The sequence below is a fragment of the Mizuhopecten yessoensis genome, unplaced genomic scaffold (genome assembly GCF_002113885.1).
Source record: "Mizuhopecten yessoensis strain PY_sf001 unplaced genomic scaffold, ASM211388v2 scaffold3575, whole genome shotgun sequence".
In the NCBI taxonomy this organism is placed as follows: Eukaryota; Metazoa; Mollusca; class Bivalvia; order Pectinida; family Pectinidae; genus Mizuhopecten; species Mizuhopecten yessoensis.
Window position 1 is genome coordinate 558,057 of NW_018405113.1, and position 24,599 is coordinate 582,655.

The following is a 24,599-nucleotide window of genomic DNA, read 5'->3' on the forward strand; positions in this document are numbered from 1 at the left end:
CGTCTCTTGCAGTTATTTCCATGCCGTGTTTACACGAACAACTACAGTTACTGATTTTCGTGGGGATATACGATTAAAGCAGCATATTTCAAAAGTACGGCTTTTTGTTTATGTATTTTAAGTTGTTGTATTGTTTCATAACGACTGTTTATCTTTGTTAAAAGGTGTAATATGTGAGTGTTCATGTTTCTGTCTTGAAGAAGGGTCGGGTTGCCCTTAAAATTTGACACTTTCTTTGCACTATCGTTATTACTTCTTTGCCTATATGTATATATACCCATGCCAGTCCCCGTATCTACGACAAAACAATCGTTTGACCACACGCAAGCTTAAAACCACCCACAGCATACCGCTACTGGAAGATATTGTTATAACACTTTATTAGAGGTTTTATTATACTAATTGTTTCCGTTTGTGATATCTATAAGAAGTTCTTTATAACCATCCTTTCAGCGTAACCAGACATTGATGCAATATAATTTATATAATGTCTCCTTCTAACGTATTGTAATAACAGTTTTTTGCCGTCTTTTTATAGTAAATATTGGTAGTTATGTACCTCTTTCTTGTGTTGGACGCTACCATTGCGCCAATCGTTAAAACAAATCTAAACGGCACATTAACTACACAGAGAAAGAACCAATATGTAACATTGGAATTGAAATGGGTTCTCATAAAACAAAGTAGCCGTCCTACCGCTAGTTTGTATAGCAACCTTGACTTGCCGTGAATATTTTTTTATGACTTGATAGCCTTTCTGTTTATTCTAACAGCGGAGATGATGCTATTTACTTAATGTTGTATGCAGTGCTTCAAAACTAAACGATTACCCTAGTCCATGATGTGTATTGACGTTAAGAAGGCATTGTTGGTTTCTTGAGGGCACCTATAACCGGCAGTCCTTACTTCTGATATAAGCTCAAAGTACCACAGAAAACCAAACGGCCGTGGTATTATGGTTTTGCTGGGTCTAAGTACCGAGAGAAAGTGAAGACATGTTATGATTTCCGTTTGATTTACGACTGGACAAAGTAGAAGTGTTCTTCAGGTTTGTTTTTAAGTGTCTGTCGGCGCCCTTTCTATGTTGTACCGCATTTCGTTACCTTAGATCCCTGTAATGAGTACACACAGGGCATTTTGCAGTTTTACGAGCACTTTATCAATATAGAGTTGTATTAAAACGAGTGGAATGGTTTATTGTTCCATTAGTTACAAACATCCAAAGCGATCTTTGCATTAGTCAATAACAAAGTCCATATTAGAAAATACTAAACATATGCATTGATGCAGAGTGCAATGCCGAGACACTTACTACTACGTACTAATCAGTTAGTGTAACGTCGGTGAGGTTGTGTGTTCACAACTTGTCCACTTCAGTTGTATGTATACTAGTGGCTGTTTTACATGGATTAACATAAGAATTATGTATCTAACGTAACGAGTTTTTATATCTATTACAACATGTCATTACATGTATACTTAGTGTCATCTATTATATGCTTTATCATGATACTACCTTCGCGTTTGTGACACATATGCACTCTTAGAAAAAAATGTCAACGTCCGAAAAATAGAAGTAAAAAACACGTGCATGATTGTCAATATTGGTGACGAAATGGCCATGGTGGTCTAAAATGAAATATGCAATGTTTAACTATTAACTTACAGGATGTTCCTATCCATAATTTTCAGGATTCATCGGAGTATAAATTTACAAAAAATGTCTTATATCCGTAGTACTTTCTATTACAATTATGGATTAAGTGATCGATGTTGAATGTATTGATGAATTTAAGCCACATGACCATATATATGGTGATATTTGCTATATTAGCACTGACAAAGTGCTTGATCCCTTGATTAGAAGATTGTAAATACTTGTGTAAAATACTAGAAATCAACATTATATTTTATAAATTAAACACATTATGCTACTTACCTTTAGTTACTAATGTGCTGCCTGGCTTTTGTATCTTGTTGTACTTGCCGTAGATTTCCTCCTTTGATATATGTTTGTTACTTATAAACTAGCCTTTTTGTAAAGTACTGCTTCGTTATTTGTGTTTTAATGTGTGTCGAAAGAAACGCACTACTCGAAAAACTCTGCCAATGTTTGCTGTTTGATATATGTGATGTCCAATACCAATTATTGTATCATTGTATATTGCTAGAAATTCGCGGTGTTTTACTTGTATTAAAATCACTACGTTTGACTCTGATGTACGTGATTTCTCCGTTGCATTTGGCACACATTTCATGGGAATTAAGAGAATTTTTTTTGATGGTGGTGTGATCAGGATTTCTTTTATATTTACAGTTAAACGTATAATATGTAGCTTTATAATAGTACGTATACACTATTCGATATCTAGTGTATTTAGGCCTCAGAAATAGAGTGATTTAACTATAGGACAAATTAACTTCACTGTTATCTACTTCAGTTTTAGTATTACCCTTTGTTTGTACAAGTTCAGTGGTCTAACGCTAATTATATCACTTATACATGATACTGGGGCTATATTTAAGTCAGCTTATTATCAACAATCTACAAACATTTCCCCTTGGATTCAATTTATTTCGATAAAAAGAGCTTAATGCAAATGTGAGAAATGATAAAATTATGAAAAACAGTCAGTTTTACACATGCCATTCTATATATGGAATCCGTAGTATAGGTTTTATGTATGTTAACAAGAAATGTGCATTTCTTCCCAAGGTCTTTAAATATATGTTCAAGTTCAAGTTCAATTTGCGTATTTAAGTGTCACATATCACAATTACATTTATGTTCATTAATACATATAAAATACTTGTACAAAATATAAATCAATTCCATTGTTACATATAAAATACTTGCAGTTGGCTGTTTCCTAGAACTTAAAATAGTTTGTTTAACATAAAAAAAACCACCCACTTGTAATGGGGATCAATATCGACATTAGATTATTGTGAGACTACCCTTCTTATTATTATTAACATGTAGGTTGCAGTGACTCAAAGTGCACTACCTTAGGGTTGGGGAGAGCCCTACCAGCGAAGACAGGTCGCTCTGCGCCACTGCAATCATACGATGTAACTTTAAAAATATTTTTTTTTTAATTTTTTTTTTATTTATCAGTTTAAAAAAAAGGAATAACAGGTTAAAAGTAATTGAGAAATCGATTGGCTCCAAGCGGTTGGGGAGAGCTCTACCGGCGAGGGCTTCTCGAGGTCCCTTCTTAAGGTTACATTTAATAGTTTAAAACACGGTTAAAAGGGCAAAATTTTAGTATTGATCAATAATTAACAAATAAAATAATATTGTAGCCTAGTTTGAAGTTAAATATGTTTTATCACTTTTAGCACCTTGATATCTCTCTTTCCTTAAACAGCTATTTTGAAAATTAGAGGCCTTCCAGCTACCATACGGTTCGATCAGTAAGTCAATGAAAATGTTTTTGAATCGTAATTACAATAGTTATGTTGTAATAACGACATGCACATGGTGCGACTTTTCGTTAAGTGCAATGAAAACAGAACATTACACGAAATGGTATGCTACAACTGTTTTTCGGAAATTTTACCGTTATAAATAAATTTCGTCAAACATAGATAAAAAATGAAGCAATAAAAGATATAATTTATTGAGGACAAATACATGTTTAGACATGTGCTAATCTTCCACATGGTCTTCAAAAAAATGAAAGAACCAAGGGACATTATATCGAGTTTTGAAGTTTTTTCGTACAATGCGACACAATTGTTTTAACACTGAGAGTGCAGATGAACGGTATATTTGAGTGAATGGATACTATGTAAACTAAATACATTTTTGAGACAAATACATAGATATTTGACTAAAGTATAACTTTTCATATCAAATACAAAATACATAAACACAAATAAAATCATTCTACAAAATAATAATGAGAGACTGCTTTAACAAGTATATCACAAACTTCTTAATACTCATAAATATTCTTTTTCAATAAGTATTGTATTTGTGTTTAATATACATGTATTTTAATCTGCAAATGTCTTTCATGTAGTTCATGTGTATTTTTCTGTGATATCTGTAAATATATTGATGCAGGGCCATATTGTAAGTTAGACATGTCTCAATATGTATCCCTGGATAAATAAAAGATATTATTATTAAATAAGTGCTTACTAACGTGTGTTATGCACGTGCATTGCTTGCTTTAGTTCCCTTATGAAGAGACAATGAACTATCCTTCGTACAATAGCTCTCAAGGCTTTGGCAATTGACCATAATTGTTATATATATATATATGGGAATTAATAACAAATTTAGCATTTTGAAAACACTCGTTATATCGTGATATCCTAGTATAAGGGACAATGTCTCCCATCCTTCATGCAATGATTGTTACACATAATAATTATCAACACAAATTCTCCTTATTCCCGTTTCCGAACGTAATGAAGCTACTCAACAATCAACCGGAGTCGTCAAACCTGTATCTCCCGCGGCGGCGCTATTGAATGCGTAACGTCCAATCCAAATGGAAAATTCTGTAGCTCGTAGTTGAAACGTGAATTGATCGTCTATTAATATTGCTGCATCACAACTACATTTGTAACAGTAATCCACACCATGGAGGTATATAAGTTACAGCACTACTCTCAAAGAGGAGTCCACCTTTGTATTTTACGTTTTCTAGCCCTAAAGCGCTTTAAGCAAAATATTCTTACCAGACGATACCTAGGCATTTAAGACAATTTATAATGTTTGATTTGTCATTGTTAATTGACATGTAATTAGGGCTGCATCAGATTTGTTAAGCACTCAGTTATATGCGTAAGACTTCCTCAGACTTCACTTGTAGTGCAACAACGTCCCTGTAATGAAAAGCAGAAAGTTGTCTTCCCCGATAGCTACTCATGTATGAAATTAAGTAACTTAAGTCACCAAGTTATCCTTAAAAAGTTAATTACAAGGAGCAACATGTTGAAGTCCAGTTTAACTCCACATGAAAAAGTCGTTTTGCTTTTTATCTATTCCGGTTATAAAATAAAGTATCGCATTTATTCAGGGTATCAGATCATCCATCGATTTCGGGGAATTTTGGATTAGATTGTGTAAAGGTCCATTATCAGCTACATGAACAATGTCATTGTCTGCTGAAGTAACCGACTTGTTATTTATATTAATGATGCAAACATTCGGTAAAGGTTAACTAACTTTTGTTTTACACTGACAACACACCATTTTAATTCAATAGGAGTTGTAACTTATAAATTACAAGTGATAGAAACCCGCGAAGACGCAACCGTCGTATTGTATAGTTGGTAGTGAGCTGGCCTCGTTACCACAAGGTCGTAGTTTTGGATTCCGAAGACGGTGTGGTATGGTTATATCACTAAGATTTACTCTTGTTGCTATACATCACCTGTCTAGAATGTAGCATAATATAATCAGGGTTGAGTATTAAGGTTCCTGTGGTGTATCATCAAGTGATAGGCGCTACACATAGGTCGTTGGTTATACCATATAACCATAACCATATAAACCACAATACACACATACTTACAAAAATACACCCTCACACTTATCGAGGACCTCAATGGAATCACAAGGAACAATGTGTTTCTCTTAGACTGCTTATACACTCTTACCATTGTACTCACCCTCGAAATTCCAGGGGCTATACGCTCACTCACGTTCACTCCACCCCCGGATTATGTTATGACAAAACCGAAGGTACAATTTAAGCAAAGCGAAGCCCCTGACATTTTGAGGTGGAATTTTACTTAACGTACATGTTTATATTTCTAAACGTTTTCTTCAGGTTGGTAAGTATGGATTATGAGACATTATTTTTACACAACCAATAACATTTTCTAGTACGATATGTACACTGTCACCTTCATCAGACAAATTACCAGTGAAGTGTATGCACACAAAGGTGTAAAATGTGTACGAGTTGTCCATAAAATCGATGTCGATTTCGGCTACGCTGGAAACGTATGTACAAAAGTTGTTATATATGTACCGAAATGACTCAATTCAGCTACGCTTTGTTGACACTTTGTCATAGATGTGCGAGAGTCTCTGAGCCCCCTCGTCTCGGTTTAGAACTGGCCCACTGCGGCGTATCCAGATGGATTCTTTTATCTGCCACTTGAACAGATTGCTCTCTCTGTTTTAAACTCTGTACGTGTTTGTAATTTTAAATGATAAGCCGTTTTTGAATTGTTTACTTGAAATTAGATATTCAAGTTTTATTTTATAAATCATATTGGTAAATAACTTCTACACATTCTGTATTTAACGTTAAAGATTTCATGGTGTATGTTAACACACGATAAATAAATCATGCTTGTACAATATAAAATAGTAGTTTTTAGGCAAACAGGAACGATTGATATGCACCATATACAATACATAAGTTTTTTTTCTTATCAGTTATATCAACTGAAACTGTATGCTATACGTATATAAGTTGCTTTTTATAAATTATATTAGCTGAATTTGTACCATAAACAGCATATTATTGTTCAATTTAAGTAATGATATCAAGTTAATGTTATATGTAGATGTACATGTATATAACTAGAGGGAAATATGTATTTCTTTTGTGCTTCCACCTCAATTTTCGAATATTGTGTATCAAACAAGCGTATTAAGGTATTTAGTTGGAGAGATTTTGACGCGGTTTTTGGCACCGCCGTGACGAGTTGTGGGGAAAGCAACGTGTCTATATTCTTTGTGTGTCAAACATGACAGGCGGTTTATTTTTGGAGAATCGAGGTGTATTTCTGGCCCGGTATTACTATAAGATATTAGTGTCAACTATACGATGCATCATATCATTCTACAACTTGGCAGATTCCTATTCATAACGGAACGAGTACAATGTAGCAGCTTTGTCGAGAAGGATACTGGCAGGTGCCCTGTGACCTGAACCACAGGCTTTCGTAAGCTTTATGAATCACGATGTTGAATGGTTCAGACAGCCGACGTAAAGTTCACTCTAAAACAACGAATGATATTAACGGTTTTCTAGTAACAGACGATGTTCTATATAAAACGACTAAAAAGACGTTTTAGCGGGTTGTTTATATCAATTAGCCTCGGTCAGCCCATGACTCAAGCACAAACCCCAGTAGCCGCGGCTTTTGAAGATGTTATTAGTGTTTGTAAACAAGAGAAGAGCGGAATGCTACACCGCAGTATAGACCTAGTTTGTCCAGATGTGCCAGTGTGCAAGTTTTATGTACTCGAAAACCGGGTGTTAAACCATGCGCGTGAATGGCGCGTGGATGGCTTTCACATTCCTGGTATGACCTCCTGCCTGGCTTTGGAGAGTTAATTGATCGCACTGTATTGGAATTGTTTAAACTATAATGTCAAAGATGATAGGCATTCCGAGGCCAGCTGCCTTCAGGGAACTTCTCTCTCTGGGGCCGTGTATTATATATAGTTATAGCGGGCTAAACAGCCGCTGCAGTATTGAACGTGCATAGCAGAGTACACGTGTGTGCATGCATGGTACGCCAGATTGGGAGAGATTTGGCTCAAGAATTTGACGAAGTTCAAGCCAAAACTTAAAACTGATCTGGTTCCGTGATACAGAATGGTGGTTACCAATGATCTCTACGGAGAGGAAGAAAGGGATATTCTGATTTTATAGAATGACTTCGGGTTATTAGCTAAAAAGGGGAACATTTCCTTGATTTTACTTCCAGGTTCATGTAAGTGCGCAATCGATAAGGAAGTTTGTTTTACAAAGATGGGACAAAAAGTGGGGAAGAAAGGTGTGGATAAAGGCCTGGAGCATTACAAGGAGCAGCGGTTTGAGGAAGCTGCTTTTGAGTTCCACAACGTTTTAAAAAAGACACAAAAAACGGAAAAATCTCCGGACAAATTTGTTATATATGGATATTTATGTACAATTTATTACGATACTGGAAAATATCGCGACATTTTACGATACGCAGACCATCAGATTGACATAGCCAATAGTTTGAAAGATTCTTGCATGAAAGCAGAGGCATTCTTTAACCTTGCTCGTGGAAATGAGCGACTGTCGCTCTTTGACAAAGCTGTTTTATTTTGCAAGGAAAGTATAACGGTCAACTCCAAACGTTCCAAAATTCTTGGCTACTCTCATTTATGTCTAGGAAATGCTTATTTCGGATTGAGTGATTTTTGTAATTGCTGTAAGAACGTTGATCTCAGTTTGGCATTCGCACGACAGACCAAGGACAAACGTCTTGACATATTGGCCAACGTCAGTTTTGGTATTCTGTTCACGAATCTCAGGGACTATGACACCGCTCTCTACTACTTCGAGCGTGCCCTGGACACTTTACACGGTCAGAATGACACGGACAATTTGGACCAATATCAGCGCCTCCTGGAGGTGTGTCTCGCTGTCCCTTACTTCCGCAAGGGGAGACTAAACGACGCTATGGAATCTTGTGAGGTAGGCCATCATCGATCATAAAATAAAACGTAAGGTGTGTGTTATTTGTACAGTATTGTTAACTGTTTATATAACGTATCTATAAATACAATTAAGTGGCGATTAAAATTAAACTTTCTAAAAGTTATCAGTGTAAACTTGAAAAGTGATGGATTGTAATAAGAGGTTTCTAATACCAACTGCTGCGAAAACATGCTTTTAATCAGCTTACGGTTCTGTTGCATTACGTCAAATCAAAATTCCTCGACGTGTTATAGATATGAATATCTACGCCAGCTTTGCATAAAAAACGCTACATGACAGTGATATGTCCAATATTTCGATATTTATCCACGTATTCCTCTAAGAAAAAACGTACTTCTGAAAAATATACAATTATACAGTGAGTGTTCATGTAAGTAATTAAAAAAAAAATCAAAAAAAAAAAAAAAATCAATAATAATAAACTAAATGATATCCCACATCTGTAGTACGTTACATCTTTATAAGTCTAGCCAGCAGTAAGTTTGTCTGATTACCGTATACGTATTTCTGGATTTATGTCATAGTGTGTACGTAAATATAAACGCTGCTGTGCAACCATATCATTTATCCCTACAGCGAATACTATACAGACATACCGACCGTTTAACAATCCCCAAGATAAACTCTCACATAACCCTCGGGTTATCTGTCCAGCTCACGGCATTTACCGTTTTTACAGGATGCGAATATCTCTCTGAGGTAGAGATAGAGTCTCCAGCGTTATAAGTGGTCGTTTCACACCAATAAATCTTCCCCGTTAAAAGAATGGTCAGTTAGATGATAGAAACCTTGTTAAGTTTCGCAAAATTGGGGAAATGTCAATACTTTGTCATTCTTCTTACGAAGATATGACAGAAGAAAGACATTGATATGTGAATACGAAAATAACGTTTGGTTGTTTGAGATATTTATACCTGTACCTGAGATCTCTATAACAAGGAGACATCATTAACGACTCATTACGCACGTGTTTTCTATCAATGATACGCATGTCCCATGTTTACACAACTTTTTTCGATAATCATCGGCTTGTACATTTGCTATTGTTCAGAACCCAACACAATTATTTTCAGTCACGTAGTTGCGTATTCGTTTCGTAAATACAATTTTATGACAATGAAACCTGTTTACACCGAACTATTCCGGAATCGTTTGTTTTCGTTCGGAATAGGCAGGATTCCATATCGCATAGATATATACTTAGTAAGGAACCGGATGAATATATGCTTTTGGATCCCTATTATTGTGCATAACACACAGGGACTTGACACATTCCTATGACCCAGAATGAAAAATATTACCCCATGGTCCGACCCCCAGACCACTTATTGGAGTATCGGATCTACTTACGAGTTGGGTGTTTTCAATGTTCGCCTTACATAATTCAGGATTATTCAGTGGTAGATTTTGACAGGGTCTACATTGTATACAGACAGTAATCACTGTGCTTATTCTCCGTACTTCTGTTGTATACGTCCACGCTAAAAACACATCTAGAATATGAAACTGTAAACAAATAGAAAACTGGGTTTACAAATGAATGTTTTAAGGCTGTGTGTAGAGGGGAGAGTGTGATATATGCGATCTAAGTGAGGGAACTCCCTGCTGTTACTGGTAATCAATGCCTGCTTTCTTATCAACAACATCTCACATTTACTCGGAGAATTTCACCAATGTTTATTTGACCTACATTCAAAATTTGAAATACATGTAGGGCACACAACACTGTTTGACACAGAAGCTGTCATTCTCTCAGGAGGAAAAAACATTTGTAATTAGATTGGTCAAGTAGGAGTTACTTACGGACAGAAGTGGTCGTTTAATTATTCCAAAAACTCATATGTCTGCTATCTGAGTATATAGAGTGATTTTTTTCCATAATTATAAATAAAAGACGATGACGTCCGTTTGCAGAGTATCTTAACAAAATACTTTGTTTTTCTTGAATATTTTCAAATTTCAATATTCCACTCACTTGTTGCCTTAAAAGGTTTCCCAGAAGAAGTTTAATTTTTTACCCAAGAATTGTTTTTATTGACATAAACTTCAAATTCGCACTGTTTCAGGTTTTGAGAATTGAGAACGTTGTTAGGGATTAAAGTAGAGTGTTAAAGATACAGAATGTTGGTGCGTGTTTTATTCGTTCTCTCGTTCAATAACAAACCAGCGAAAATAAAACGGGGAAGAAAACATCTTTTTTTTTTACAGTAGATATATAGATCCTAATGATTGATTTACAGTATTGTCATTGTCGTAGTTTAATAAAGATATGCAATCTTGCGCTGTCTTGATTTCACGAATTGAATTGGTCTGCTTTAACCGAACGTTCCGCTGCATGAAACTCGCATATTCCAATGTCACTGTGAAAATCGCTAAAATTTTCATGCAACGTTCTAGCAAAATTCAGTCGTTGGTAGTTTATAATCTACACACTAGTTAGCTGTTTCGACTTAAGGCACTGATTAGTTAATGTAGTTATTACGACCTAACGCACTTGTAAGCTAGTTTAGTTTAATGAACCGACTAAACTGGCAAATTAACTGAACTTTTACGACTGAGTATATATAATAGCTATTCGTGAAGACTTACGAAACTGGTTGGCTTGCTACTACGTCGTAAGCCATAAGTAAGCACGGTTAGTAAGGAATAAGATAGCTGACGTAAACTAAATGTACGTAGCTGTTACGCCAACGTTACGACTTAAGACAGTGGTAAGCTTTTTAGCTCAATGTAATTAAGCTGCTACGACTTTGGGACTCTGACAGTTTATTACCTGTTACGACGTGATTATCTAACTAAAATACTTCGACTGAAGGCATTGGTTAGTCAACTTATTTATTACGACCAAATAAGATACTGATTCGCTAACTCAGCCCTTTCTTTACATATGTCAAATAAGATAAAATACATTTATTCAAAAGACGCAAATGACCCTGGTCGGATTGTGACTTTTATAACTAATTGTTAAGATGCTACGTTAAATTTTGCTCAATTAAAATAACATCTCTTTGTTTTTTTGGTTTCTTCAGTTTTAGGAATTCGCCCACAGGGTTAAGTTATTTGGCTGTTAACACTAGCTATATATATACATGTATAGCTGACTCATTTTTAACCGAATTACATGGTAAGCAAGTCACATGTTATTAAACTACTCTTAACTGACCGTTTATATTTTAGTAAAAAGCTGTTAGGGTTCAAACTTGGTTTAATAACTGTTTCGTGCTCATAAATAATCAAAAACTTTCGTTTTTCTTTCTTGTTGAGATTCATGATAAATAGCGGTCATATTTTTGCAAAGACAAACGTTAGCTAAATGGATAGTTACTGCTACTCAGGAACCCTCTAAAACCTAAATTATAATACCGGGCTCGGCTGCGGATTGTAACTCCGGCCATTTCTCTGAATAACCATAATTAAGAATCCTGGACCGGAGAGCTACACGTGAAACAACAGACGAAGTATATATGAGGAGAAATTAATTTGATGAATGATGACATTATTGACAGAAATTCATTAAAATACCACTGATACCAGCATGCGAGCGATAACGAGGGGATATATATCTCAAACACTCTTTATTAATCCGTTCTGGGCATGGTATGCGGCGTCTGACGTAACCATACATTCTCAGGTGTCGGTACGGATTCGCACAAATGTGCGCGTGAGCGATGAGGGCCATTACAGGGCTAGAGGCCACGCCCGTCTACAGCCATAGGTCTTTACGCGTGAAATTACACGTAATGCTTTTTGCTTGGGTTTGTTCTTGATGTAAAAAAATACCCACTTGAGATTATCATCTTTAGTGAAAGCTTAAGAAGAAAGTACAGCGGTTAAAGTACACGTATAAGCGAAACTACAGATGTCAAGCAATGAGGAAAGGGTCATTCATCATTATATGGAATCGAAATATTTTTGAAATGTTGGCCAAAACATGGGACAATGTTGTACTGTATAGCGGTTATATTTCGTATATTTCGCGGGGGTTTTAATTTCGCTATGTTCGCGCTTTGACTAATATCCGCGAATTCTAAACACCAGCGAAATTATCGAAAATGTTAACCACTTTTACAGACCTTATCACAGCATGTTGAACATACTTATAACCCAACGCTGTTATGCAAGCTTAAATGAACTCAAATCATATTATCACCGGACAACTGGGCAGTCCATGTAAAAACAACACTTACATTTAAGTGACCACAACATATTTATGTGTACACAACTCATGGGATTCGGGTGCGAAGCGAAATTTAACCCTCACGAATATGTATTGAATAAAACCGCGAAATATTGACCCCGCGAATTTAAAGCGCTATACAGTATTCACATCCATAACATATATAAAGTTGTCTTTTTATATTTTTTTATCTAAAAAATTAATAGCACATTGGTACAATGGAAAACGAGAGAGTAATTTAGCAGTAGCATATACATGTACCACATTTGCATAAGGTGTTACATGTCTGACCCAGTAGTGCCTCCATTCTAATCGAACTGCATCTCATGACTGATACGGAAGTCGGAGTAAGCAGCACTTTCTGGATAGCGTACATCTTACCCTTGACATCATTAAAATCAAAATTAGCATATAATTAGACTTGTCATATGAAATGTACGTTTCACGAACGAGCAGTAATGTAAATGTACTCTGCAACGTACTGTTGAAATCTGAACAGTTCCTTTGTGGAAGCAGATATACGCGCCCGAACACAAAATGCCAGCGGTACGTGGTAATAGGGCCCAGCGGTATGACTCGGCGCTAAGAATAGGTTACCATAATTAGAAACACCTCTTAAATAATTGAGATAAGTACACTTCACACGAGTGAAAATCTTTAATTAACAAAAGATACAAATATCCATATTATCTCTGGTAACTTTGGTATCCGTTCGTTCTTGGGTATGGATTACTATAATATAAACCATGAACGGTACAGCATATCTCAAAAATGTTCCATTGTTAATTAGCGCGCTTACAGTTGCTTAAAACACAATCAGCATTGTATGCGTCACTAACGAAATTTCAAAAATAAGGGTTGTTACCATATATTATCTTTGTTTCTTATATTTTCAGCTATAAAAGTGTTAAGGTTATATATAGGTGAATGGCTGTATACCCGGTTTTTAAGTTAAGAGTTTGTATTTCTGAATGTTTCAAATGAATATTGTGCGTGAATTTCTTCAGAACCCTTGATCATTTTAACATTGACGTTAATTTGAAGAATTAACATATCAAAGATATAGCAAAAGAGGATAATTAAATTCAAAATATTTCTTTTGATTTTGAAACCATCGCGAATCAATCAACCAGGAATAACAAAGTTATAGCAATATGTTTCCTCGGTGATGAGCTTGGGATGGACACCAGATTGCATTTACTTAAAAACACGGTAACAACTCATTTGCTAAAGACCTAAAAGTGAAGGTATCTATGGAAACACTGATGTGATATATATTGATTTTTAGATATAATTGTCCTACATCCTCATTGGTTAAATCATAATCACATGGCAGTCGGTAGTTTGTGATATTAACTTAGTGTTACTATTTTTAGAAACATCAGGTTAGTATTCACTTTATGACGTCACTTCAATTGTTTCATACGTTCCGTTTTGTTTAATGATAAAAGCATAATATTTGCATTTCTAATATACATTGTAACTATAAGGACGTTTATATCGGTGAATACATGTTTTATGTACATGCAAAGTCGTATTAACTTTGATTTCGCCTCGGACGATATCGCTTCCTCAGGTCCATATAACAACATATCAATCAAAAGAAAAGTTCATTGATAATTGTTACATACATGATGAATGTTACCATAGTTCTATAGCCGAATCGACAAATGGAAACAATAAAATGTTCCGAACAAACGTTTGTTGTTTTGCTTACCATTGTTGCTCGGTTAGATGTTTTTGTGAAGAAAATTATATCAATTTAGGGACAATGCAGGATATAAACTGTGTAAAAAATGCAGCATTAAACATATACGTGGTCATCTAACGTATCAGCTTGAACTTGTTTAAAGACTAATGAGGAAAAAATGAAATAAAACAGACGTTTTATATTATAAACAAAAATTGTAAAAATCCGACATGATAAAAGTTCTGGAAATACTTCATCATATTTATAATAAAGGTCGACGATGACGATAAAGAAGTAAACGCCTGTTTGTGTTTGAGTTCCAACTATGACACGTTCACGCCCTCGCGCCAGGCATTCTTTAAGTAACACCATAACACACAGATATGTGGCACGTGACACGTTGTCTGATGTTGTATAATATTTCTATATATAAATATCACGCCCTTAATACAAATCTAAATTGTTACCACGTGGATGGATCTCTGATGTCACGTTGTGGTATAAGAAAGTGGCCTTTATTAAAAAAAAAAAGTAAAATTAATGAAAAGAAATAAATTTGTTTTCGTATGTATGTATGCACGATTGTGTAAGAGATATGCCTGGATTTTGTCCCATGCTGATTATAACTACATTACAAACTACATGTATAAGGTGTTATGTGTGTACCAATGTATTACGTTTTCTGCAAACGTCAGCACACAGAGCCAGTTACCCTACGTGTATCATAATAATGTCCGGAGGAGGTCTAACCAAAGAACACTTAACAAGTATGATAGAAATTATTGTATTCGCGTCTTATATGTTTTATGTACATCTTAATAGCAGTCTTGAACATTTATTTATTAATGACGAGAGCTGTATCAATTTTACATTCGAATATTTCTGCTTCGTTCTCAAACACACTGAACTGATATTTCAGTAAGTAATCCTTCGTATCATACACTAATTTTCCCGTGTTGTGATAAGACCATGCTGATAGTTTAATACAACAGTGTTTATCTATTCTGTCCCTATATATGTGGTGATATATACATTGATATCCTATTTTACACTTTTTATATGTGATGAAACCATTTTCGTTAAATCTCTTCCATTTAGGAGGAATGTGGTGACAATGTTGATGATGCTGATTGTGGCTTTATTAAATAAAGAAATAATTGTACAAATTATTTGACTTAGTACAATGGAAGTCGACTGCGAATTTAAATAATTAACATTTTTCTATTATCAGGTGGCATTTGATATAGCTAGAGTAAGCCACCCTAAGTTGCTATTCGCTTTAGAAGGCATATAAACAAGTCATAAAATAAGTAATTCAATGAAAATTTCGTATGAGTTGCCTTATCAGACGTTAAACGATCGTCCTAACCCGCCTGGCTAAATATCAAGGGGGCGCGTTATGTACTCTGTGTTTTGGTGGGACCGTGCTTCCAACGCCCCCCCCCCCCCCCCCCCCCNCACATTACTGTTAAAGTACAGACACTGAAACACCCACTCTAGACCATTATGTGCTCAACTTTGTTAATGGAGTTTTCTGGACAGGAGAGAAAAGACTCCGCTGAAAATCTATGCTACGATGATATCGGGAATAGAACGTCGGCTGTCTCTGTGGAAGGTTGGAATTGTTGACTATTTGGCCCTAACCTGTCAATAAATAATTCATCAATAGGTGTTTATGATAATTGTAAGCACTAACATGAAGTCCTGATTTAAAAAACAAAGACCCCTGGTCCCCAAACAGTTTCTCTACATATAATACGTAGCGGTTGTTTCATGAATGAAAATATCACATTAAGTAATTAACAATGAAAAAAGCCCACAAACAGGAGGGTTATAGTGGTATTTAATGAGTTTTGATTGGCTATTTTTTAAAATAATAACCAATCAAAACTCGCATAAATTTTATACCGCAATTGTGTTAGATAAGTATGCGAATATAACCTGTAAGCTTCTACGAATAGATAAGCTGTATATGTAAAAATAATCTCAAGGATATAAGATGTGATTCATAGTCAATCAGCACGAATAGAATATTGTTGTTCTCATATAATCCATAAATATATGTTTTGACGTCATTCATCTAAGTGTTTGAAAGCGAGGTGTGTGGAATAATTAAAAACCTCCAATGCTTTTCCCTTTGATTAACGTTTTATAGTTAAATCAGATGGATTTGGGTAACAGATTAAGCTTCAGAGAACCCGTTCTTAAATGATAAGTAAAGATATTATGTAACGTTAAAAAGCATCGTGAGAAATATTTGATTGTGTGTTACATAATTTGATTGACGTTGTATCTGTACATAATAACGCTTCCCTGATTGTTGTATCTGTACTGCACCTTTTACCCCGAGTGTTTTATCACATAGGATGCTCTGAAGATGGCCATGCAATGTAAGGATCGTCCAGTCCAGGCAAAGTGTCTATTTACATTCGCTGAGATTCACAGAACGCGGAAGGATACGGAGGTAAAAAAAACAGTAATCATCACAGGCGGAGTAATCTAAACAATTTATATTTAAAGTAGTCACGAACATGAAGGTGAGGTCAACTGGGGTAATCTTAAGCTATTTAAACACGTAGTTTGTTTATAACCGTACATATACTTCAAATTTAAACAATTCTATTTATATCCAGCACATCCACGGAGCCACTTTACGTAAAATAAATAGACCTTAATAGATTTAGCCAAGAGAAATAACTTGCATATAGCACGTCCATAGCCTGTGTGTTCAGCATCGAAGTATCCTCAGTATCAACATCCTATACAAACTATACTGGGCGGGAGACGGCTTATCAGAATCTTAATGAAAGAAGGGTTTTATGATCCAGGCTATCATTAATTGCGCCAGGGACCGGTTTGGATATTAAAAAGCCAATATAACGTGTGAAACAAAACGGTGAGAAAATTATTCTATCTAGAAAGGGAGGTTGTTACTTTTGATGTCTTTTAAGAATAACAAACTGCAAAACTATCACATATACTATCCTCCTTCTTCCAATTTACAAGGAATGTTTAGTAATTACTTCTGGAATCTCGAACCTGCCCCTAGATTGGTCATCTAACGCTTCATTTCCTCCATCGTTTGGTAAAAAGAAATACCATTTATATGATATGGAGGAACTGCTATAAAACAAACTTAAACGAATTCGGCCAAAAGCATTCTTAGCCAAAATCATAGTTAAGTGGAAATATAACAAAAGTGTTTTTGAGCCTAATAGCAAACAACGTATTTACAGTTCACTGGGGTCACCATTTGTTTAAGCTTCCAGGGAAATCAATAACTCGTCGGTCATCTCAGTACAAGGTTTGAAAATATTTTCATGATTTTGTCCCCTTGACACATTGTAAATATAAGAGGCTTTTTATTGAAAATACAAATTGTTGAACCTCATTACGGTCATTGAAGACTTTAAAAACGGAGTGTTCAAAATGTTATTTAACGGTCCTTTTTATTAAAATATTAGAGTAATCGGAAGATTTGAACTTGTTTCAGAGTACAGTGAAATAAACTTGCCAAATATACTTCGAATATCATGTGTCAATTAAATGAACAAAGTTCTTGATAAGAAACCATCTACATGTATGTTTCTGTTTTTCCCCAGCGAGCCAATCCCCGGTACGAGTCGGCTTACTCCATCTACACTGAGATTGGTGACAGGTACGGTCAGATGGAGTCCTTGAGAGGGATGGCCAAGTCGACCACCTTATCAGGAGATACTCAGCAGGTCAGTATCATGTTTATCAGGTCGGCCATGTTAACGTCAAACAAGGTCAAGGACACAAATTACATCATTATTACAATCTGCAAATCTGGTCCTTAAAACTAAAAGTCCTTAAAAACTGAAAGTCCTTAAAAACTAAACGTCCTTAAAAACTAAAAGTCCTTAAAAACTGAAAGTGGCTATTTATACACGTACTTGCTTTTCGAAACGCAGTTGTTCTGAATAACCGTAATGTTGGCATGATGATCAGACAATAATTATAATGTATACTGTTATAGTAATTCAAACCAAGTTAAAGGTAAAACAAGTTTAGTGTTTTGAAAGGACAAGGATGTGTCAAGTCTGAGTATATAGGGTCAAGGTCACAAGAATACACAATGAAAGTGTCATAAAGTTCAAGAACACGTCTCATTGAGATTTCTAGACTCATATGAATACTTATGGGAAAGATAACAAAAGTCATGTTCATGATAGTTTAATGTATCAAACGTATACTAATAGGGTAACATTTTCATGTTAGTGTCATATTGAGGTGTAAATAGTTATGGTCAAGGTCATATGAAAAATAATGAAAGTGACTGGGTGGCTTGGCACATCATATATTATGAAATATTAGCTTCGTGAAGTCGATAACACGCACATATACAATGTAAACCAGTGCCATGTTTGAGGTATTCAAAAGAAAACAAATTGAATCCCAATTATTTATGTTTTGTGAAAGCAGGAAAGTCGTCGACGGATGCAATCGTAACCTTCTATACACACTCAGTCTTTTTATAAACCAGGTAGGCACCGAATACGTCATTGGCCTGGCACAGCTGGTGACGTTTCACTGTCAATTAAACATGCAATAATAAAAGAGCTACATTAACGGTGACGTTAACAATCCATTTTACGTGGTAAGGATATTTCTGGCAACAGTTTAAACACGTCGTCATCTCGACAACTTTAGTGTTTTGAAAGGATAAGGATGTGTCAAGTCTGAGTATATAGGGTCAAGGTCACATGAATACACAATGAAAAAGTGTCATAAAGTTCAAGAACACGTCTCATTGAGATTTCTAGACTCATTATGAAACTTATGCGAAAGAGAACGAAAGTCATGTTCAGGATAGTGTAATGCATGTATCAAACGTATACTAATAGGGTTACAATTTTCATTTTCATGTCATATCGAGGTGTAAATAGTTATGGTCAAGGTCATATGAAAATTAATGAAAGTGACGGACAAGTCTAACTGTATCCAGGATGGATTGACACATAATAGATTATGAAATAGTAGCTTAGTGAGGTCGATAACACGCACATAGACAATGTAAACCAGTGCCACGTTTGAGGTATTCAAAAGAAAACAAATTGAATCCCAATTATGTAGTCTTTTGTGAAAGCAGGAAAGTCGTCGACGGATGTAATCGTAACCTTCTATACACACTCAGTCTTTTTATAAACCAGGTAGGCACCGAATACGTCATTGGCCTGGCACAGCTGATGACATTTCACTGTCAATTAAATATGCAATAATAAAAGAGCTACATTAACGGTGACGTTAACAATCAATTTTACGTGGTAAGGATATTTCTGGCAACAGTTTAAACATGTCGTCATCTCAACAGTGTTAACGCAAGTGTTTCATTGCCATACATCGATGACAAGGCAAAGTAATCTACCTCTTCCTGACTCCATATCTTATCAGATCCCCATTGACGTATACGTATGGTACAGTTACATTAGTGCAATGTTAGTGTAACCTCATTTGAAGCAAGCCTTATTAGCTTAGTGGTAGTGAAAAATGAAATCTGAATTACTGATATTTTCAAAATTATTAAAATCTGAACTAACCTATGAAAATGTTAATGTTCAAATTGATCATCATCTTAATAAACAGCACAAAAACATAAGAAAAATATCGGTAAAACTCACTTTAAAAAGACTGACTTAATAACCATTTAAACGATTAAGCTTGTTTATTACGTTCGTTCCGGAACTTGGCGTCTAACTCCTGTACCATGGTCAACAGGTGCGCGTCATATCATCAGTTTGTATTGATTGATTGTAGTTACGTCGATGGCATTTGAATGTTAATAAAATGAATTGAGTTTTATCTGACCAGGCTTTGGAACTGTACCAGCGAGCCTTAGACCTATCAGAATCTATTGGGAACAAGGTAAGAACACTAAGCACCGGAGATTAGTACTAATTGAAAATCAATTTAACAGGTGACCTCAGGTATAGAAATATTATTCACACTTTCTCCTCTACTACGATAACGTAGCTGTGAATGTTGGTATTTAGATTTCTCTAAGATTGACTTATATTTCATCTGGCATTCACATTTACCTGACATTATCCACAGATTAAATAATGTTTCATCTCATTTGTCAAACGGTATCCTAAATTCAATGTGTTGATTGTGATTAGTTGATACGCAAATATCAAAACTTTTCTGAAAACCACACTGATCAGATGTGGATTAAATATATTTCTACCCATACTCCTACACAGTAACTTTCTACTAATGCAACATAAATACGTTTGGGTGTTCACAGGTTAAACATATGTTATCAGTGTGAACTCATTTTATGCTTAACACGAACAATGAATTTATTTGAAACGAATTCTTTTACCATAACGTAATAACGAGGAGTCTGTCTACATCATGTATATATATTCCTTTTAGGGGCGTACCTATGAAGGTTCTCCGTCAAAATTGGTAGTCAAACAAAACGAAACTTAAAAAATGAAAAAATAGACAAAAAGAATAGATACGATGAGGCATTGTTAAAAATGTCTCATGGATCATAAGCCGAGACACTTTTCCTTCAATACTCAATCATGTGAAGTAACTTAAGAATACGAAATTCGGACACTCCTTGGAAATTTCTTAGTCTACCTCTTGCCCTCAACAAGAATCCTAATAATTGTTATAGTGTACACAACACAACATCATATTTCAAACTATGTCACAGCTACGTCTGCTTTAGGTTCGGGGAGGTTACAAAAGATTTGTCGGCTGTATCCCTTGGGTGATCGTAAGAGTCGATAAGATGTTTTCTTCTGTGACCTTCTTTTGACTTTGAAGTAACGCTGGAGAATCTTTTCTGTTCTGTCATGATAATGTCTACACCAGTGATTCTAGGTTTTACCGTAATTATAGACGTGTTCACACTGTATCATATCTATGGTGAGTAAATCTTTTCCTGGATAAGAGTAACGACGGCACAGCGAGTGTTATATGTGATGCAGGAAGCGATCAGCCATGCGGAGCACCAGGTGTCGTCTCTAGTTCTTTTGGGGCAGTTTAAGATATTTATTTTGTGTCTTTTAAGTAACCACCATTGTACATGCGTTGAGTTCATAGTGTGTGCTTGTGTACTGATGATGTGGTGCATATGTTTTTTTATCTTCATTCCTCACGTACATCCATTTCTAAGGTTAAAAGACTGCAGGTTTTGCGAAGACGCATAACAATGAGCAAACAAATGGTTTTGACGCGGCGTAGGGTTAGATGAAGTTTTACTCTTTACAGGAACATTGAAAATGGATTGCAGCACACGTCATCTGTGCAATTTATCTCTGACATACCATCAACACTCTTTAAAGCTGTATTGGTTCATTATCCGTCTTCTTTGCGTCATAAAACCTTAATGACGAATACTTAGTTGTTCAAAATTATCACTTATGTATAATTCCAACATTTTCTTTGAAGTCAATGTCTTTAAATTGTTCAATCGCAGTGACGAACATGGTCGTTAGCTATAATATCGGCGTCAAGAGGGTATTACGGTATGTGGGTATGGTATGTGTAGATGTATGTCTCCTGTAATAGAATCCTGTTTAGTGACCAGTTATCCATGATTGTCACAGGTTAACACTAACCTACCAACCCTACACTACAACAATGCAACTTTCTCGATTATCTCCGCAGGCCAATACAGTGCCAGCTTTTGTAAACACAATTCAGGTAATCTGTTACACTGACTATATACTATTGATAAATCTTTTTCTACAGTCATTAGATTATAACGTGCTTAAGTTTTGCGAATTTGAATCAAGCGCGAAATACGCAAAAATATCCCGATTTACGGTAGTTTTGTAAAAATCTTAGAGATGTGATCTAGAATACCTTGGTTTTAAACTGTTCTAGGTTATAATGAGTACAGTCTAGGCAAATGTCAATTTGTTATATTTTGTGTTGTAGTTTGGGACCATGCAGTGTAGCGTAGCGCTAGCCGATCTCTACAACGAAGATGGCAATAGCGCTATGGGCGACACCTACAAAAGCGCCGTACGGACCCTAGCGGAACATATGGAATTATTCTGTGGTGTATGTGGCGAAACAATGGGCCAACTTCCAGAAGAGTTATATCCCTTGCCATGCGGCCATTTAATACATAACAGGTTAGTTGTTGATTTTCACATCAAACATGAATTAAATACAGCTTAATATGCATTGTCAGATACGTTCTCACATGAAAACTTGAAATGGAATAACGTCTTGAATTTAAATTATGGGAAATCATCTTTCTTAATTTCGTTTTTGTATCTGCAGGTGTGGACCCCACCTGGCTCGATACACCTGGGGAAGGAAAGGTACACGACGACCCTGTCCGTCGTGTCGCGTCAAGTCATCAGGAAATCCTATACTTGAGCTTTAGAATGGCATCTTAAAACATTTCTGGTATTGTAACAAAACTTGTTAAACACCACCCACATACAAATACTGGAACTATTAACTCTTCAGCTTTGTAACCTAATCGGAAATTTATTAATCCTATGTATTAAGGATTTCTGTCCCACTGTCTATGGCCACTATTGGGGCCACGGTGGCCAAGTGATTAAGGCGTCTGACATTCTGCTATATGTATCACTAATCCTCCACCACTAGGTCGCAGGTTCGAGACCTACACTTGCACGTGGGCAGTCGCCAGGTACTGGCCGTAGGCAAGTGGGTTTTCTCACGGAACTCCGTCTTTCCTCCATCACCAAAACCTACCACGTCCTTAAATGGCCAAAGCTATTAACAGGACGTAAAACACAAACAAAACATACTGCAGACAGAACGCTGGGGAATTTCAGTGTGAGTTTTCGTATAAGCAGCAACCTTCCCTTACAACTGTTTTGGATATATCTGGTGTATTTGGGCCAGGGTACTGCCTTTGATTACGTACCTATATTGGTTATTATAACAAATCTGAGGTGAGGTTCAGGTTTGAATCCTGGCCTGGTACCACACATTTTTACACCCAGAATACTGTTGCTGATTGTGTTTTGTTTAATTCAACTTTCAAATATAAAAGTCTAGCAAGATAAGTTTTCTTTTTTTAAATGTTTTATCAAAGCTATAGTTGTGAAGAAAAAGTTCCCAGGTTTGGGCAGGGGTACGGGGATCCTAAATGAATAACTATTGATAACTATAACTTATCGTTAATGTGTGTATGTAGAAGAATAGCTTGCTATAAGTAAATGGATTGTTTACAAACAGACTGACGACTAACTTAATCAATAAAGACAGTATTAGAAATATGTATTGTGAGGTAGCAAGAAACCTTACCAAAGAGCTCGTTTTAACTATCATGGTGGAACTAATACTCAGAATGTTAGCACTTTACTCATATAATACTATTCAGACGGTACAACGTCTCTTAGCATCTTGTGACGCTATTAGCATATCATAATTAAGAAAGATATTGATAGAAACATAAGCAGTTTTGATTACAGTATGCTATCAGTTGTACGAGGATATATATATATATGTGGAGAGGTGATGTATGTGTGTATAAGTGTATTGTTATCATTGTTTATATCAAACACATGTGAGTACGTATATGTAGATAGAGGTACTAATAATGGGACCACCAAACATTAACAAGTGTGTATACAAATATTCCTTCAGGGCAAAGGGGTGGGGCCAAATACAGGATAAAGAGGTAAAACTTCAAAATTCTTCTTCTGCTGTACCAATGGAGGGATTTTAACCAACTTTGTCCCATAGCATTTTTAGTCACCCCTTTGAGGCAGAGGGGCAGGGCCCAATAGGAGAAATAAAGGTAAATCTTTAACATCCTTCTCCTTCTGTACTAGTAGAGAGATTAAAACAAATTTGTCCTAAGGCAGCTTTGGGAAAAGGGGTTTCAATTTTGTTTGAATGTATTAGGAATGGGTAATCTGTTTATGGAAAAGAATTACGTTTGTTCAATATTCTGTAAATGACCAAGACGCTACACATGTTTGAGATTATATTTATCCTATATTATTGTTAAATAAGTTTTGTTTTGTGTTAAAATTCAGTAAAAAATATATCCACAAAAAAACACCCTGATTTTCATTTTTCACCGACATTTATAACGTCATTTTAGTGTAAAATGTAAAATTACGACTGCCGTTGTAACATAATGTATGTTACATAATGACAATTTATAAAGTGATGTTATTACACTCAAATACGTGTGACTGGAGTACGTTTAGCTTATAAAATTTGAAACGTAGGCAGTGTAACTATATCACAAACTAGTGTGCGTCAAGCAAGTTATATGAAAAGATTTAATTATATGGAA

General features: G+C 35.6%; 1 protein-coding gene across 1 annotated transcript; it reads left to right on the plus strand.

Annotated features, from left to right (window-relative positions):
- The first annotated feature begins 7,219 nt into the window (after positions 1-7,219).
- On the plus strand, positions 7,220-22,916 carry LOC110447664 (43 kDa receptor-associated protein of the synapse-like). Its single transcript, XM_021493512.1, has 6 exons — positions 7,220-8,432; positions 16,689-16,787; positions 17,926-18,048; positions 20,156-20,209; positions 22,244-22,443; positions 22,595-22,916. Exons 1-6 carry the CDS (start codon positions 7,737-7,739, stop codon positions 22,698-22,700), a joined length of 1,278 nt encoding a protein of 425 aa, XP_021349187.1. The 5' UTR covers positions 7,220-7,736; the 3' UTR covers positions 22,701-22,916.
- The last annotated feature ends 1,683 nt before the right edge of the window (positions 22,917-24,599 follow it).